Source organism: Vulpes vulpes, chromosome 1 (genome assembly GCF_048418805.1).
Source record: "Vulpes vulpes isolate BD-2025 chromosome 1, VulVul3, whole genome shotgun sequence".
Classification (NCBI taxonomy): domain Eukaryota; kingdom Metazoa; phylum Chordata; class Mammalia; order Carnivora; family Canidae; genus Vulpes; species Vulpes vulpes.
Window position 1 is genome coordinate 141483828 of NC_132780.1, and position 15344 is coordinate 141499171.

General features: G+C 59.4%; 1 protein-coding gene across 13 annotated transcripts; it reads left to right on the top strand.

Moving 5' to 3' along the window:
- The first annotated feature begins 830 nt into the window (after positions 1 to 830).
- SLC29A1 (solute carrier family 29 member 1 (Augustine blood group)) lies at positions 831 to 14759 on the top strand. Of its 13 annotated transcripts, XM_072733017.1 has the most exons (15): positions 1006 to 1188; positions 1761 to 1925; positions 6751 to 6857; positions 8053 to 8135; positions 10155 to 10236; positions 10355 to 10557; positions 10671 to 10810; positions 11121 to 11255; positions 11398 to 11495; positions 11627 to 11705; positions 12352 to 12449; positions 12667 to 12775; positions 13036 to 13121; positions 13510 to 13709; positions 14047 to 14759. In XM_072733017.1, exons 4-15 carry the CDS (start codon positions 8107 to 8109, stop codon positions 14156 to 14158), a joined length of 1371 nt encoding a protein of 456 aa, XP_072589118.1. In that variant the 5' UTR covers positions 1006 to 1188; positions 1761 to 1925; positions 6751 to 6857; positions 8053 to 8106; the 3' UTR covers positions 14159 to 14759. The 13 variants fall into 13 exon arrangements, with proteins under 13 accessions (XP_025846777.1, XP_025846779.1, XP_072589118.1 ...); XM_025990992.2 differs by lacking the exon at positions 1761 to 1925 and having other exon boundaries at positions 831 to 1188; XM_072733009.1 differs by lacking the exons at positions 1006 to 1188; positions 1761 to 1925 and adding an exon at positions 3564 to 3767.
- The last annotated feature ends 585 nt before the right edge of the window (positions 14760 to 15344 follow it).

Sequence of the window (15344 nt, forward strand, 5' to 3'; positions counted from 1 at the left end):
GGTGCTCAATAAACGTTTGTTGATTTGAGTTCTCCGGATGCCACTGAAAGTCGTGTCACCCACGCAGCTCCTACACTCCTGAGCAGAGCGAGACAGTCTAACCTGGCCAGGGGGAGGGGGCTGGGGCTGGGGCTGGGGCAAGGGTGGGGGTGGGGTGGGGAGCCACTCGAGGCTTCCTTTTGCTTCCTATTCCATCGTCCAGCAGTCCTCATCTCCTGGAGATTGTTTCTCTCGTGTGACTTCAGGCAGTATGTCCCACTGTGACCCAGCCGTCTTGGGTCCCATTTGGGCTGGCTAGCTCAAGGTAGGGGGAAAGACGTCCTAGGGCCAGGCTGGAACTCTTCTCACCCAGTGGTGTGGGAAGAGGGAGATTGGCTTGCTAAGGGACCCTGCGGGCCGCCAGCCTGGGGAGCAATGCAGAAATGCTTCCCCTGAGGGGCACTGTGTCCCCGCCCCCCCGCAGAGATCTAGGCGGGGTGGGGCTGGAAGTGACCAGAGGCATTCACCTCAGTATTTCCGCCGCCTCAAAGAGCATCCCCTGAGGGGTCAAATGAGTTGTCAGATTCATTTGCATTCAGCCTCCGGATAATTTGCTTATTGTTCCCAAGCAATAGCCCTCCCTCCGGTCTGTCTCCCTCCCTCCAGGGGCCGGAGGTTCAGAGGGGGACCAGGAGGGATCCGGCCCCCACCCGGGGGTTAGAGGTGAGGCCGGAGCTGTGCGCCCCCGCCCCGCGGGGCTTGCGGCCAGAACCCCGCCCCGCCACCCCTGGGCACCATCTGCTTCCTCCGGGCGTCCTCAAAAGTCAGCACAGGTGCTCGCCCCTCTCGGGAAGGCGACCTGGGGGAAGGGGCGAAGGGAAGGCGGCTGGAGCGCGGGGTCCCCCAACCCCGTCCCCCTCTGGGGTCACGGGCACCTCCTCTTCCGTCGGACCCCGGCCTCGCCTGCCGCCGGCCTCCCGAAGCGCTCCTCGCCGCGGAACGGCGCTGGGCGGGACCGAGCAGGTCGAGCGCGGGGCGGGCGCCCGCGGAGCCGGTTGCAGCCCCTCTCCCGCCCGCAGCCCAGACCGGTCCGACCCGGCGCGGGCTGCGAGCTCGGGCCGCGGCCTCAGCCTCGAGGGGAGGAGGCCGGCCCGGAACCGGACGCCTGCCAGCCCGGGGATTTTCGTCCCCCAACTACAACCCCGGCAGGTGCGCGGGGAGCGGAGGCGGGCCGCTGGGCGGTGGGGCGGAGTCTGCGCGGTGCCCGAGCGCCCCGCGGGCCGGGTGGAGAGACGCGGGGTTAGGGCCCTAGTTGGGCGGCCGGGGAGGGGGGGTGTAATACACGCGGTCGGGATCCGCTGTTTCCCACCGAGGGGGATGCTCTTCCGGGACTTTGAAGGCCACCTCCCCCACCCCCGCCCCCGCTGCGCCACCCCAGCCTTCTGCAGAATGCCCCCAAGCCCGGAGCCCTGCCCTGAGCAAGGCTAGGGGGAGAGGTCTGAGAAGTTAGGGCTGGGCAGACCAAGCCCAGAGGTAGTCGACCTCAAATCTTGAACTCTGACTCTCGTTCTCACCCTCAAGTACATACCCACTAAGAAAATGAGGGAAGTGAGATGAGTCTGGTTATGGAGGGCTGGATCTCGTCTTTATTTTAAATATTGAGGTTTTGTTCATCATATATTTTTTTGTGCTAACTTTGATTTTTTTAAAAATATCGCAGTAAAATATTGTTTATCATGACTCCTGAATTTTTTGCCACTCCCTTAAAATGTGCTCCTCAGGAGAGCGCCTCATTGGCCTGTCCGCAGTCCAGGCCCTGCCAAAAAGCCATGGACACAGTAATGCAACTGAGAACGCACAATCATGAGACAGGTGCTGGTGACAAACAGCCAAGCCAAGCAAATGCACAACAAACACAGATGGACATAAGCTGGGAAAAGTGAAACGTACGTGAGGTTGTGGGGCAGGCCTGAGGCCTAGAACAGGGAGTCTCCTGTAGCATGGGGGATGGGGTAGGAGGAGGTGCAGCTGGATCAGCCCTTTTTACCCTATTCCTGTGCTAAGGACCTGAGGGAGAAAGACAGAAGACTGAGCAGAGGGTGGCAGGACTGGCTGACACAATCACAGACTCCCCACCTGTGATTGTGAGTCGAGGCCTTGAGGCTGTCCAGCAGAGGGCCCTGGCACCCAGCAACCCTCTCTGGTCAGGAAAGGGCTCTGAAGGGGCGTGGATGCTGGCTGGTGGCCCAGGCAGAGTGAATGCCAGATGGGCTTCTCTCCAGCAATAACAGTCCTGGCTGTTGCCATCGGCTGAGCAGGCCAGGCCTCAGCGGGGGTGGGGGAGAGGAAACAGCCTTCCCCTGTCTGGCCTGGGACCCTCACCACTTCCCTCCAGTTTCTTTCCACTTCCAGCCCCCTCTGCACACAACTACAGCCTCTGGTCACCAGCCTGGCCAGGTCTGGCAATCTCTCTGACCACTAAGGCCTGCCACCCCCACAGGCCCAAAGATGGGAAATGAAGGTGGGGAAAGAGGGTACAAGGGAGAGGGGAGAGGAGGGCTGGGAGAGGAAGACAGAGAGACTGGACAAACACAGGATGGGAATGGGGGTGGGAAGACCCAGACATGAAGCTGTCCTCAAGTCATGGGGCAGTGCCTAAGAAAATACCACCCATTCCCCCTTCCTGCCCTCTGTTTGGTTAAGGCTGGGGGATGATGGTGTGTCATGTCTCTGTGGGAAGAGCGGGAAGGCTGAGAACACCCCTTCTGGAGTAGCTTGGGGACAGTTCATGGATCCTAAGTAGAAAAGTTACTTTTCCCTTCAGGGTCTAGTCTGTTCCCTGGCAAGAAGATGTGACTTTGCCTCATCTTCATAATGGTAGTACCCCTAATTGTGTTTTGTTTAAAATGATTTTATTTATTTATTCATGAGAGATAGAGTGAGAGAGACAGAGACACAGGCAGAGGGAGAAGCAGGCTCCCCCAAGGAGCCCCATGTAGGTCTCAATACTGGATCCTGGATCCGGGGATCATGCCCTAAGTGGGAGGCAGAAGCTCAACGGCTGAGCCACCCAGGCGTCCCATACCCCTAATTGTTAATTGGCATCCATAGCTTCTCCCTAGGGACAGGTCTCTTGGGTGGTGGGAGCGGGGGTGCGCTGGATTGGACCTTCCTCCTTCACCTCTCTCCAGCCCTCGGATTGTCCTCCAGCACTGAGAGCTGCTCAAGGGGCTCTGATTCTTCCCTCCCCCTAAGTTACTGGCCAGAGAAAAGGAAGGGAATCACTCCCCCTCCCTTGGAGGTGCAAGAAGGGCTGACCACCCCTAGGCATGCCCACCCCCTTCCTCCTCAGCCCGTAGAGGATGTGGGGCTCAGCTAGGCTTGGCCTCTGCCTCGTTGTATCAGGACAATAGGATTCATTCAGGATATAAGGTTGTTGGGGTCTTCTTCTCTTACCACCTCCGGCTGTTCCTTAGCTTTTCCAAAGTTACGGATTTAGAAAGAGTGAATCCTGAGGGGCCTCCAGACCTGTGCCTCTACCCCATCCACCCGCCCCAGACACACATCCCCCGCCCCCAAGTCCCAGTTGAGGGGGGTAGGTGTTTGTGCGCGGGTGTGCGGGTCTGTGTGTGCTGGAGGCGGGAAAACTCACGACTCAGGTCACTGATTATACGGACTATACAGAGGGGTCCCTCGGCTTGAGGGTGCTTGAGGGTTGGGGGAGCAGAGAAGAGGTGCGAGGAGCAGAAGGTGGCAGTGAAAAGGGAGCGGGCGCTAAAAGGAAGAAGGTGCAGCGCTGGAGAACGTGGCGTGGGTGGAGGAGCTGGGAGAGCGATACCGGAGTCTCTGGGAGGGCCTGTGGACAGAGGGACGGGAGCGCGTCCCGACCAGTCTGAGCAGAAGGTTCGCTGCCGACAGAGTCCGGAGACGAGTTCTGGAGGGGTTTCTGGAGCCCTGCGCCGAGGGGACGAGGGCGCAGCCAGTGTGGGCCCGCCCCTCCGAGCCGCGGGTGCTCGTTAACCGAGCAGGGCTCGGCGCGGCAGCGCGCAGGGGTCCCGGCTTCAGAAATAGCGCGAGGCGTGGGGGGAGGCGGCGCGGCCGCTGCGGCCCGCGGAGAGGGGCCTCGCCTCGGGAGCTGCGCGGGCCGGGGGTGCCGCTGGGGCGGGGCCGGGCGGCGCGGGCGGGGTGGGGGGAAGCGGACGCGGGCGGTGGGAGGGGGGGAGCGGGCTGCGGACGCCGGCCGGGGCGGGCCCAGCGGAGGGCGGGTTTGAATGGGCTTCGGCGGGCGCGGGAAGCTGCCGAGTGGGCGCGCGGATCTGGGCGCGGGAGGACGCCTTCCCAGCAGGTGCTGCCCGGGCCGGGGGCCGGGGCCGGGGCCGGGGCCGGGGCCGGGGCCGGGGGTCGGGAGGCGCGGGCGCGGGCGCGGGGGGCGCCCCTTCCCGCCGCCAGGAGGGCGGGGAGGTCGGGCCTGCGGCTGGGCGGCGCGCACCGGGAGCGCCGCATGGGGGCCCCGCTGCCCCCGCGCCGAGCGTGCGGAGCCGCGCTGCACGTGGCGCGCCGGGCCCGGGGCGCGTGGGGACTCTGCGGAAATCGCGACCCGAGCGGGGCGTGGGCGGCCTGGCTCCCGGGCCCGAAACCGGCTGTCGCCGCGCTGACCTCCGCGAGGGGCGGGCGAGTAGATGGGTAATCTCCGTGTCGCAGCGGAGGGGCCGCGCCGGGGACTGCGCAGGGCGGGGGGACTGGGGACGGGGGCGCGCGGCTCGGAGGTGGAGCCGGCGGCTCTTTCACCTCCGCCTGGGTTTTGGCCGAACTCGTGGCGCTGGCCTCCCCTTCCTGGGCGCATCCTCATTTACTCCCAGAGGAGACCCTACCTTAACCCAGAAGCCCTGGTTTCCTTCCCGGGGGAGAGCAGTGGTGGGTCCAGCCTGCTCTCAGCCTTGCCTTTCACTCTTCTTGGGGCCGCCCCTTGCCCTTTCCTCTCGGTAGGTTCCCATTTGTCCTCCTGCCTGTTGAGTTGTCAGTGTCAGGATGTGTATGTAATTGGGGGGGGGGGGGGTTGCCTTACACCTGAAGCTCTTGTCAGGCTGCAGATGACCTCATCCTCCACCTTATTTTTTTCCCTCATCTCCCAGTTACGGGGCTAGCTGAGAAGCAGCATTTAGACCTACGTTCCCACCCCCAAAGGTGGTTAGAATAAGCTGCACATTGAGTTGGAATTCCAGCGCACCCATTCGGTAGCCCTGTGATCTTAGACAAGTGACTCAACATCTCTGAACCTCAGCCGTCAGCCCTGCCTCTCTGTTCAATGGAGACAATTTAGTACTAGCTTATGGGCGGTTGTGAGGACAAGAGGGACTATCTGCAGAGAGTGGCCGGCCCCACATGTAATCCCAGGGAGTAGAGAATTTGATGCTACCCCCAAGGTGTGTCTAGAAGCTCGGATGCATGGGAGGTGCTGGGGGCCTGGAGGTGAGGAGGTGCTGGATCTGATGGTTATTTTCAGGGAGGCCTGGCAGGCCAGGGCATACCTCGAGGGGCACCAGATGCTCTGAACTGATGGTGCCAAATCCCTGGTTGCTGCCCGGCAAAGGCAGGCAAGGACAAAATACCTGAGCGGCCGGCTGAAAGTCAGGATATGGGCAGAGGGAGCGCCCCCCGCCCCCCAGTTGAACTGTGCTCAGGACTGAGGTGGGGACTGCTGCAGCAGGAATAGAACGTGGCAGTATAGCTGGGGGAGAGGGCAGAAATGAATACTTTCTTGAGCCTAAGGCAGATTTTACTAAGGAAGGGAAGATACTTTAGTCTCTCCACCCCAGCTCCCATCTGGGTTGAAGCAATACCAGTTCTTTCACTGCCAGGAATCTTGCCTGTGGAGGTGGGGGGGTGGGGGTGGAGCACGGGATGTGCTGAGGTGTGAAGCTGGGAGTTCCCCTTCCCTGCTACCTAATAGAAAATCTGAGTCCCGAGCCTTCTTTGCCTATCCCCCACTGCCTCCCATCCTGCACCCCACCGAGGTAGAGCCCTCTTGCTCCCATCCTTCTTGAAAACAGAAAAACTGTCATTCACCACCAGTCCCCAGTGCCTAGAACAGAGATCCTCAGTAAATAGTTTTTGAAAAGATGAATGGAAGAAGCCCTCTGCCTCCATCTGGAGGTGTGTAGTTGTGCTCCTCCTGTCCCCTGCCTTGCAACCCAAGTGTGGGCTGGGGGGCGGGGGAGGGTGTTGAGGGAGGGCTTTGAAGAGTTTGGAATTTACCCAGGGAGGGGTTGAGAGGAATTATGGGGAGGAGTAGAAAAGGCCACTGAGGGTGTTGGAGGGCCCTGACATATCGCCCTGTCTCAGGCTGGGACCTGGAGCAATGGTTGTACCTGTGACTTGCCCTGCCTCCTCAGCTCCCCTGCTGAGACTGCTGGGTCTCTTATCTCCCGTTTTTTTTTTTTTTTTTCTTTTTTAAGATTTTATCTATTTATTTGAGAGAGCAGTGAGCTCTCAAGTACTAGGGCACAAGCAGTGGGGAGTGGCAGGCAGAAGAAGCAGGGACCCCCCCCTCCAAGTGGGCTGATCCCAGGACCCCAGAATCAGGACCCCAAGGCAGACACTTTTCTGACTGAGTCATCTAGGCACCCCTATCTCCCGGTTTTTATCTTCTGATTGTGCGTGTGCAAAAGAGACTTCTCCGAATGGGGCCGATCCCTCCCACTGCCAGGCCCGCGGGATTCTCTCCCCAGACGACGCCCTGTACCACTTTCTTCATTCCGCGCCCTTACCCAGGGGGAGCCCATGGACAAGGCTTGCCAGAGCCTCAGCTAGGACCACCTCCCAGGGACTGCCCAGGCCCCCTCTGCTCTGACCCTTCTGCTGGCAAGTCTGGGCATCCGGTGAGTGTTGGCCCAGGCCAGGCCCAGGTGGGTGGGGAAACCAGTCCTCACCCCAAACAGCAGACCTGGCTTCAGAGCTAGACCCGCACGTGGGGTATGCGCCAGCACACGCCTGCCTGGCTTTTCCATGCTATCCAAAGGGAAGGCTGTCTCATCTGGTGCCAGGATGCCTCCCCTGCACGAGCGGGAAGCAGGAGGGGGATACTGAGCAGGGAGGCAGGGAGCTTTTAGGTCAGGCCTGTGCCTCTGCTCCTCCAGTCTTCTCTCCAAGTCTGTTCACAGAAAGGGGAAGAGGACAGGGGCCTGGGAGTGAGTCAGAGAGGAACCAAGGGGGGATGGGGTGACCCTGGGGCCAGGGCTGGAGATTAGGGGGAGGGGCATGCTTAGTTATGGGAAGGACTGTGTCCCCACATCATGGTTAAGTGTTTTCCTAGAAAACTGGCCAGGAACTAGGAAATCCCTGGGCAGTGACTGGAAAGGTAGGTTAAAGTGCCACAGGGAGGCTGGAATCTGGGGTGCCTCCAGGAGGGGACAGGCTCCCCAGAGCCCCACTCTTGGCATGAGTGCAGAGGCCCCCCCTAGAGGGTGTGGAGGTCAGACTCACAGAGAGGGACCTGGGTGACGGCCGGCGGGGAGGTTGAGGGACATCTCTGGCTTCAGTCCTCTTCCCTGTGGTTCTGCTGCTGCTGCTGCTGCTGCTGCTACTGCTGAGAATCTGTTTGTTTTGTGCCCTCCCTCCTCCCCTCCCCTCGCCCTCTTAGCTCTGACTCCTGTTTTCCCTCCTCCTGTCCCTCCTTCCCTCCTATTATCGTTGCAGTCCCTGACCCCTCTCATCCTCTTCTTTTCCTTGTCTGCCAGTCTTTCCCTCCCTGGCTCATACTTCCTCCTCCTCCTCCTCTCCTGCTCGCCACTCTCCTGTTTCCCAGCTTACAAACTGCTTCGGCGGCCGGATAAAAATAGCGGTGGCCAGGCTGGGAGCCAGGTAGAGCCGGAGCAGCCAGGGGGCCCAAGAGCACTGGCCACAGGGGTCAGATCGAGCAGTCAGTCCTACAGGGCAGGGCCAGGAGGGGGTCCTTTTGGACTCTTCAGCTTGCCCAATCTGTGTGCCCTGCCTGCCGCCTGCCCCTACAAGAGCCTAAAGAGGCCTATGGGGAAGCAGGGCCAAGACGTGGCCTCTCACTGCTTCTGCCCCCAGCCAGCGCCAGAAGGAGGGAGCTCTCAACCGGGCAAGACCGAGAACGCTGTCACCATGACAACCAGTCACCAGCCTCAGGACAGGTAGGGGGGAGGAGGGGGGGCGCGGGGGGGGGGGGGCGGGATCCTGGGCAGCAGATCCAGGGGAGCGGAAATGGGTCTCCAAGGGGCTGGGTGCGGTGTCCTTTGGAATTTGGGGTTTCCACTGCTGACTGGCCTCCCAGCAAAGTAGCTATGAGTCAGGTCTGCCTGAGGGGCGGGGGCCCTGTGTACCTTAACAGGGGTGCCTGTGGGGAGGGCCAGAATGGGTGGGCGGTGGCAGCCCTGCCCTGGCCTCTCAGTGTTTCCACTGTTGCTCTCCAGCCAGCTAGCAGCTTCCAGCTCCTCCCATCACTCTGGGGAAATATTTGGCGGCACCCCTGGTTCCAGAGCACATCTGGCAAAAACTGCCCTCTCCGTCAGGCCTGGCCTTGAGCCTCTGCCTCAGATCACCCTGGCCCACCCTGGTCCTTGAGCTGACCTTCCTCTCACTCCGCTGCCCCCAGAGCCTATAAGTTAGACCCACTACCATGATTGTGCATATGTATTTGGCGGCGGGAGAAGCCCTGGCTCCTATAAGTTAGACCCACTACCATGATTGTGCATATGTATTTGGCGGCGGGAGAGGCCCTGGCTCCGTGTAAGCCCTCCAAGGAGTCTGGGACCCAAGTTGATGATGAAGCCATGCCTGTGGTCCAAAATCCCCCAACCCCATCCCCTCACCTCTGCCCATCCAGTTCCCCTGTGCCAGAAGTCCAGATTTAGGCCACTTCTGGCTGTGCGACCTCAGGCACTTAGTTTAGTCATGCTGGGACCATTTCCCTGCCTGTGAAATCCAGGTGGGGTTTGTTTGGACGGGAGGGAATTTTAGGAGACAAAGTGAGTAAAGGCCGTAGGTTGGTTCCCTCCCTGTCCCCTCCATTTCCGGGCTGCCTGGCCTGTCAGAGCCTCGCCTCCCCTCCCCACAGCAGTTCCGTGGACCCTCTCCCATCTCTGTACACCTTGGTGCCCTCACCCAGCCGTACTCTGACCATCTGTTCTGGGCAGCCTTGGCCAGGAGTTTCTCCCTTCATTCTGGGCCTCTGAATCAAGCTCTTAGCTGTGTTCCTCAAAGTTAAGAGTTGGGATGGGGGTGGGAGCTGTAGTTGCAGTGGTTCAGGCCTCCCTGCTTGAAAGGCCAGGCCGCTTGAAAGGCCAGGCCGGCCAGGCCTGTTTCTTCCTTGCCTCAGGCTTTGTCCCTGCCAATCTGAAGAAAGCAGGCATTGGCTGCCCGAGGCTATGGCAGACACATCTGGAGACCAGGGGGGTGGGGAGGAAGGGCCCATCCCAGACAGGGCCTGAGGTGCAGGGCTGGGGGCAATGCCCCTACAGGCTGAGGTGGCACTTATTATTTACTCTCTGTGGCCCACATGACGTCTGATGGCCCCCGTACCTCCTGACCTACGCTACGCAGTGTGACCTACAAAGCTAGTTTTGTCTGGGCCGGCGTTAAAAACAGCTCTCTCACTTCCCAGCCACCCCGAGTCACCCCACCCTTCTGTCCCACCAGGTCCAGAATGGTCTGGGAGTTTCTTGACCTCAAAATCCTCTTTGGGGAGCCACATAGTCCCTGCCCAGACGGCATAATCACTTCCATCCTGCCCGGTGGGGGTGGAAGACACTTGCTGTTTGCTTTCTTGCTCACCCGCCTACCCCCAGCCTTTAGCAGGATTTCCCAAACCACCTCCGGATGTGTGGGTCACACTGGTTCCCAAGCCTGCAGGGTCCCCCGAGTCTTCGGGGCTGAGAACCAAGGTCCTGTTGGCCAGGCCTTTCAGTCCTGTGTTCCTGGTCCCCTGCCCCCTGTGGACTTGTCCGTGCCCTGGCCCCTATCCCAGGACGCTTCCCTTTCCATATATACCCATCGGAGAACTGGGGCCCATGGACATAAACACAGATGCCTGTGCCCTGGGACACCTGGAGAGCCCACAAGTTGGGGAGCCAGAGGAGCTTAATTTAGGTTTGATCTGGGAAGGAGGGTGGGACAGAGGGTCACTTGGCCCCTCTTCCCTCTCCCATCCTCAGGTACAAAGCCGTCTGGCTTATCTTCTTCATGCTGGGTCTGGGGACGCTGCTCCCATGGAATTTTTTCATGACAGCCACCCAGGTGAGACTTAGGGGGGACTGGGCTCCCAAGGGCCATGTCCCCAGGGTACGCAGGGCCTGGATGTATGCTTGGGAGCACCAGGAGAGAAGTCTTAAGGCTTCTGTTTGCAATCCCACAGTATTTCACAAACCGCCTGGACGAGTCCCAGAATATGTCCTTGGTCACTGCTGAGCTGAGCAAGGACACCCAGCCCTCAGCCACCCCCACAGCTCCCTCCCCAGAGCGGAACTCTCTCAGCGCCATCTTCAATAATGTCATGACCTTATGTGCCATGCTACCCCTGTTGGTCTTCACCTGCCTTAACTCTTTCCTGCATCAGAGGTGAGCGCCCAGGCCCCTGGCCTGACCCCTCGCTCTCCCTGGGCTGAGCCGCCCCCACCCGCACCTCACCGCCCCTCCCTCTGCTGCCTCGGCCTCCCGGCCTCTCTTGGCAGGATCCCCCAGTCCGTTCGGATCCTGGGCAGCCTGATAGCCATCCTGTTGGTGTTCCTGACCACTGCTATCCTGGTGAAGGTGCAACTGGATGCTGTGCCCTTCTTCATCATCACCATGGTCAAGATCGTTTTCATTAACTGTGAGCAGGGCTGGGAGGAGACCTGGGCCAGAGATCTTCCCACATCGCCCCCCCCCCCCCCTTCTTTCAGACCCACAGTCAGCCAGGAAAGGAGCCCATTCCTCCCCGTGGTGGAAATGGATGCTGCAGATGGTCAGGGCTCAAGAGGCCTGAGCAGACAGGGGCCCGGGCCAGGAGTCAGGGCAGAGAGGGCCATCTGATGGCAAGACTCACTGGGACCTGTTTTCCCACGGGCCCCCAAGCCACCCCCAGTGGAAGCAAGTCCCACTTTGCTCCCTCTCTCCTGCTGATGCCCACCTTGTGCCACCAGCATTCGGTGCCATCCTGCAGGGCAGCCTGTTTGGTCTGGCTGGCCTCCTGCCCACCAGCTACACTGCCCCCATCATGAGTGGCCAGGGCCTGGCAGGCTTCTTCGCCTCCGCGGCCATGATCTGCGCCATCGCCAGTAAGTAATGCAGCCTGTGTGCCTGCGTGTGCCTGCATGTGCCTGCCGGCTGGGGGCAGGCCACAGCGGGGGAGGGGGGGGGGAGGAGGGGGAGGGGGGGCGGTGCCAGTCTCTGACCTCTGACCGCCGGCGCTCCACACAGGTGGCTCAGAGCTATCAGAAAGTGCCTTCGGCTATTTTATCACAGCCTGTGTGGTTATTGTTTTGACCATCATCTGTTACCTGGTCCTGCCCCGACTGGTAAGCAAATGGAGAAAGCCGGATGTGGGGTGGAGGGTCCTTGGCTCCAGACCACTGGTGTTTTGAGAACCCAAACGAGGTCTGGAGCTTCCACCTCTGAATCCACCTCGCCTGTGTTCTCCACTTGGTAGGAGTTCTACCGCTACTACCAGCAGTTCAAGTTCGAAGGGCCTGGGGAGCAGGAGACCAAGTTGGACCTCATTAATAAAGGTCAGACTTGGGGCGCCTGGGTGGCTCAGTGGTGGAGCGGCTGCCTTCCACTCGGAGCCTGATCCCGGGGTCCTGGGATTGGGTGTCACTTTAGGCTTCCCATGGGGAGCCGGCTTCTCCCTCTGCTTGTGTGTCTGCCTCTCTCTCTGTGTGTCTCAGGAATAAATACATTAAATTTAAAAAAAAAAAAAAGATAAAGGTCAGACTAGGCCTGCAGAAGCTGGGGTGGAGGGTGGCCTGCCCAGCAGGGGGCAGCATGCACACAGGGCACAAGTATGAACGTGCCAAATTTGCTGGTAGCCAGAAGCCGGAGGGACTGGGGGCTGTGATGAGAACAATACAAAACAAACGCTGGAGAAAATGAAATGGGAGATTCTGGATGCCCTTGAATGTCTGAGTGGCATGAGAAGCAATTTCAGATCCTTACAATAGGACGGGAAGCTCTTGGGAGAGATGAGGGCCCCTGGGACTTGTGCTGTGGGATTTGCAGATCTGGGCTGGCTGTTAGGGTATGGCTGTGCCCCGGGTCAGGGTGGTTCACCCCCAACTAGCCCCAGCTCTTTCGGGGAATGTTGGCGTGGCCTCCTGTTGTTCTGACCTACCCACAACTTGATGCTTCCACAACCTGTCATCCCCCACCCTCCAGGAGAGGAGCCAGTGGCAAACAAAGAGGAGTCCAGAGTTCCAGCCCCCAACTCTCAGCCCAACCAGCAAAGCCACTCTATCCGAGCCATCCTCAGAAATGTACGTGGGGCACAGTGTTCTGCTCTCTGCCCCTTACCCTCTTTTTCTCCTACTTGTGCCCCTCCCAACCCGTGTACTGTCCATCTGCTCCCTTTCTTACCCGAGACTGGCCTCTCCTGGATTCTCCTGTGTGTGTGTCTGTCTGTTGGGGGTGGAGATTCTGAGCTTTTTAATGCACAGCTGCCATGAAGACACGGTCCTGGATCCTTTTCTCCAGATCTTAGTCCCGGCTCTCTCCGTCTGCTTCATCTTCACGGTCACCATTGGAGTGTTTCCCGCCGTAACCGCTGAGGTCCAGTCCACCATTGCGGGCAACAGTGCCTGGGGTGAGGACACTGTGGGTTCCCAGGATGGAGACAGACCAGTGCTAGAGTGGGTTTGGGGGTGGGGGAAGAGGGAACCTGGGCTTCTATCTCCCTAACTCAACTCTCCTGGCCCATTTGCCCTTCCCTGGGCTGGAAAGCATCTTCTCTATTCTATAGCTGGGGAAACAGTCCAGGCATCCTCCAACAGGAGGGTTGGTTAGGGTCGCTAAATCTGTCTCTCTGGCCCTAATAACCACCCCCCAAATCTGCTCTTCTTCCAGGAAAGTACTTCATTCCTGTGTCTTGTTTCTTGACTTTCAATGTCTTTGACTGGCTGGGCCGGAGCCTCACAGCTATATTTACATGGGTAAGTGGGGGATGGGGGCACCCAGCCCCTGTGAGAGGGTCAAGTTCAGCCTGAGAACCCCAGAAAGGGAATCAGAAAGTATGGTGGTAAGGGGACCATGATTTATTCAAAACAAGACAAAATCTACGTATAGTTAAATTGTACAAGTCTTACATGTACAGCTTAATGTCCATACACACTTGCACAAACACATACACAGGTGTGTGCGCATCCCTATATAATCATCACCCAGGTTGAGATACAGAACATTTCTAGCACTCCAGAAGGCTCGAGGAGGCTCCCTCACAGTCAGTATGTCCTAGGGGTAACCAGATTCAGTTCCTATCCTGAGGGGCCCCAGTGGAGGAGGACAGGGCAGCCCAGGCTGATACCCCCTGCCTCTCCGTAGCCTGGGAAGGACAGCCACTGGCTGCCAAGCCTGGTGCTTGCCCGGATGTTGTTCGTGCCTCTGCTGCTGCTGTGCAATGTCCAGCCCCGCCGCCACCTGGCTGTGGTCTTTGAGCACGACGCCTGGTTCATCATCTTCATGGCCGCCTTCGCCTTCTCCAATGGCTACCTCGCCAGTCTCTGCATGTGCTTCGGGCCCAAGTGAGTGGAGACCTGGGTGGCACTAAGCAGGGTCTAGAGCTCCAGTGGTGGGCGCCCAGTGGAAGGAGAGACTCCCCGATCCTGCAGGGGCATGGAGGTGAAGGAGTCGTGGTGGAGAATGGGGCACCCAGACTCCTAGATGGAGATGCAGGAAGACGGGCGACAGCCCTGGGGATATAGTCCCCCGGGAGGGAAACCCCCAGATCGGGTGGGGGTGGGTGGGGAAGTAGGATGGCTGTCAGCAAAATTCTGTGTTCGGCTGTCGGCCCATCACAGATGCTCCAGGTGGGGCCGGGGTAGGGGCCATTCTAAGGAAGCCTTGCCCTCCCGCCTTTAGGAAAGTGAAGCCAGCCGAGGCAGAGACAGCTGGAGCCATCATGGCCTTCTTTCTGTCTCTGGGCCTGGCACTGGGAGCTGTCTTCTCCTTCCTGTGCCGGTCAATTGTGTGACCACGGATGGAAAGAAGGACTGCACTGACCACCTGTTCCTGCCCCCTTTCTTCTTCAGGGATGGGCCAGGGTGGTCTGAGGTTTTCTCTTTTAGCCAGCTTCTGCTTTCTCACAGCCTGTTCTGGGCCCAGGTGTCCAGGCCCTGAGGAGGGAGCCTCTACGGATGGACAGTGGGGACATTGTGGGCCTGAGGGTCAGAATCAAGGGGGAGGGCATGTGGGCTCTGCATCTGCTCAACCCCCCACCCCCCCTTGGCTCTGAAGGATCCCTGCTTGAGCAGGGCAGCAGAAGCTTCTGGGCTCAGAGAGAAAGAGTGTGTGTATGTGTGTGTGTGTGTGTGTCTGTCTGTTCATCTGCGTATATATACCAGGGGTGGCTAGGGGCCAGGACTGTTTGTCTAAGGTCCGATCAGATATTTCCACCCCACCTTCTCCCCATGTACCTCCTGCCCCCACATCTCCATGTCCCTCTCCTGCTCCCCCTTGCCTTGTTCCTACCAATCACACAACCTGTACAGTTGCCATTTTACTGCCCTTTTTTATATTCAACAGAAACCAGGTGCCTTTGGAGGCTCTCTGATAAAATAAATCTTTTTTTTTTCTCCGCGGCTCCTTGTGTCCTCCAGCCACAGATCCACACCCTCGAGATCGAGGGCATCAGGATGGCAGCCTGAATCTGGGGGATGAGCATGACCCAGCTGAGCCTCCGCCAGCCCTGGGCCTGGGTCCAAAGATGGGGGGTGGGGGCATTTAGTCCTCTTAGCCTCAGAGGGGCTGCAGTGCCCCCTGCTGGGGCCACAGAGGAGGGACAGGCCTAGAGCCAGGCCACCCAGACCGCTGGCTGAGCCTGATAAAAGGCCATTTTTCTTTGCTGCTCTATTCCTTATTTCACAGGACTGGGGGTAGAGCCCCATCTTTCTTTTGTCTTCACTGCCACCTCCTCCGCCTGTCGTCACCCCTCACCCCTCAGCCTCAGGGATAAACCTACAAAAGCTGGTCTGCCCTCCTCCCCCCAGTCCCCTTCCCTGGCTGCACTCCCACACCTCCAGGATTGTCCCCTGCCTGGTATTCACAGCGCCCATGTGTCCTTGAATTGGAACTGGGCCCTCCCCTTTCCTTCTTCAACTCACCTAGGGATGGATGGTGTGGGACTCTCAGAGTGGCTCTGGAGGGAGCCGTACCAAAGA

Coding starts and splice junctions, on each gene's coding strand:
- SLC29A1 (XM_025990990.2), top strand. CDS start 6,660: ATGGGGCCGATCCCTCCCACTGCCAGGCCCGCGGGATTCTCTCCCCAG. Junction 10,237..10,354: donor TTTTCATGACAGCCACCCAG/GTGAGACTTAGG, acceptor GCAATCCCACAG/TATTTCACAAACCGCCTGGA. Junction 13,710..14,046: donor TGCATGTGCTTCGGGCCCAA/GTGAGTGGAGAC, acceptor TCCCGCCTTTAG/GAAAGTGAAGCCAGCCGAGG.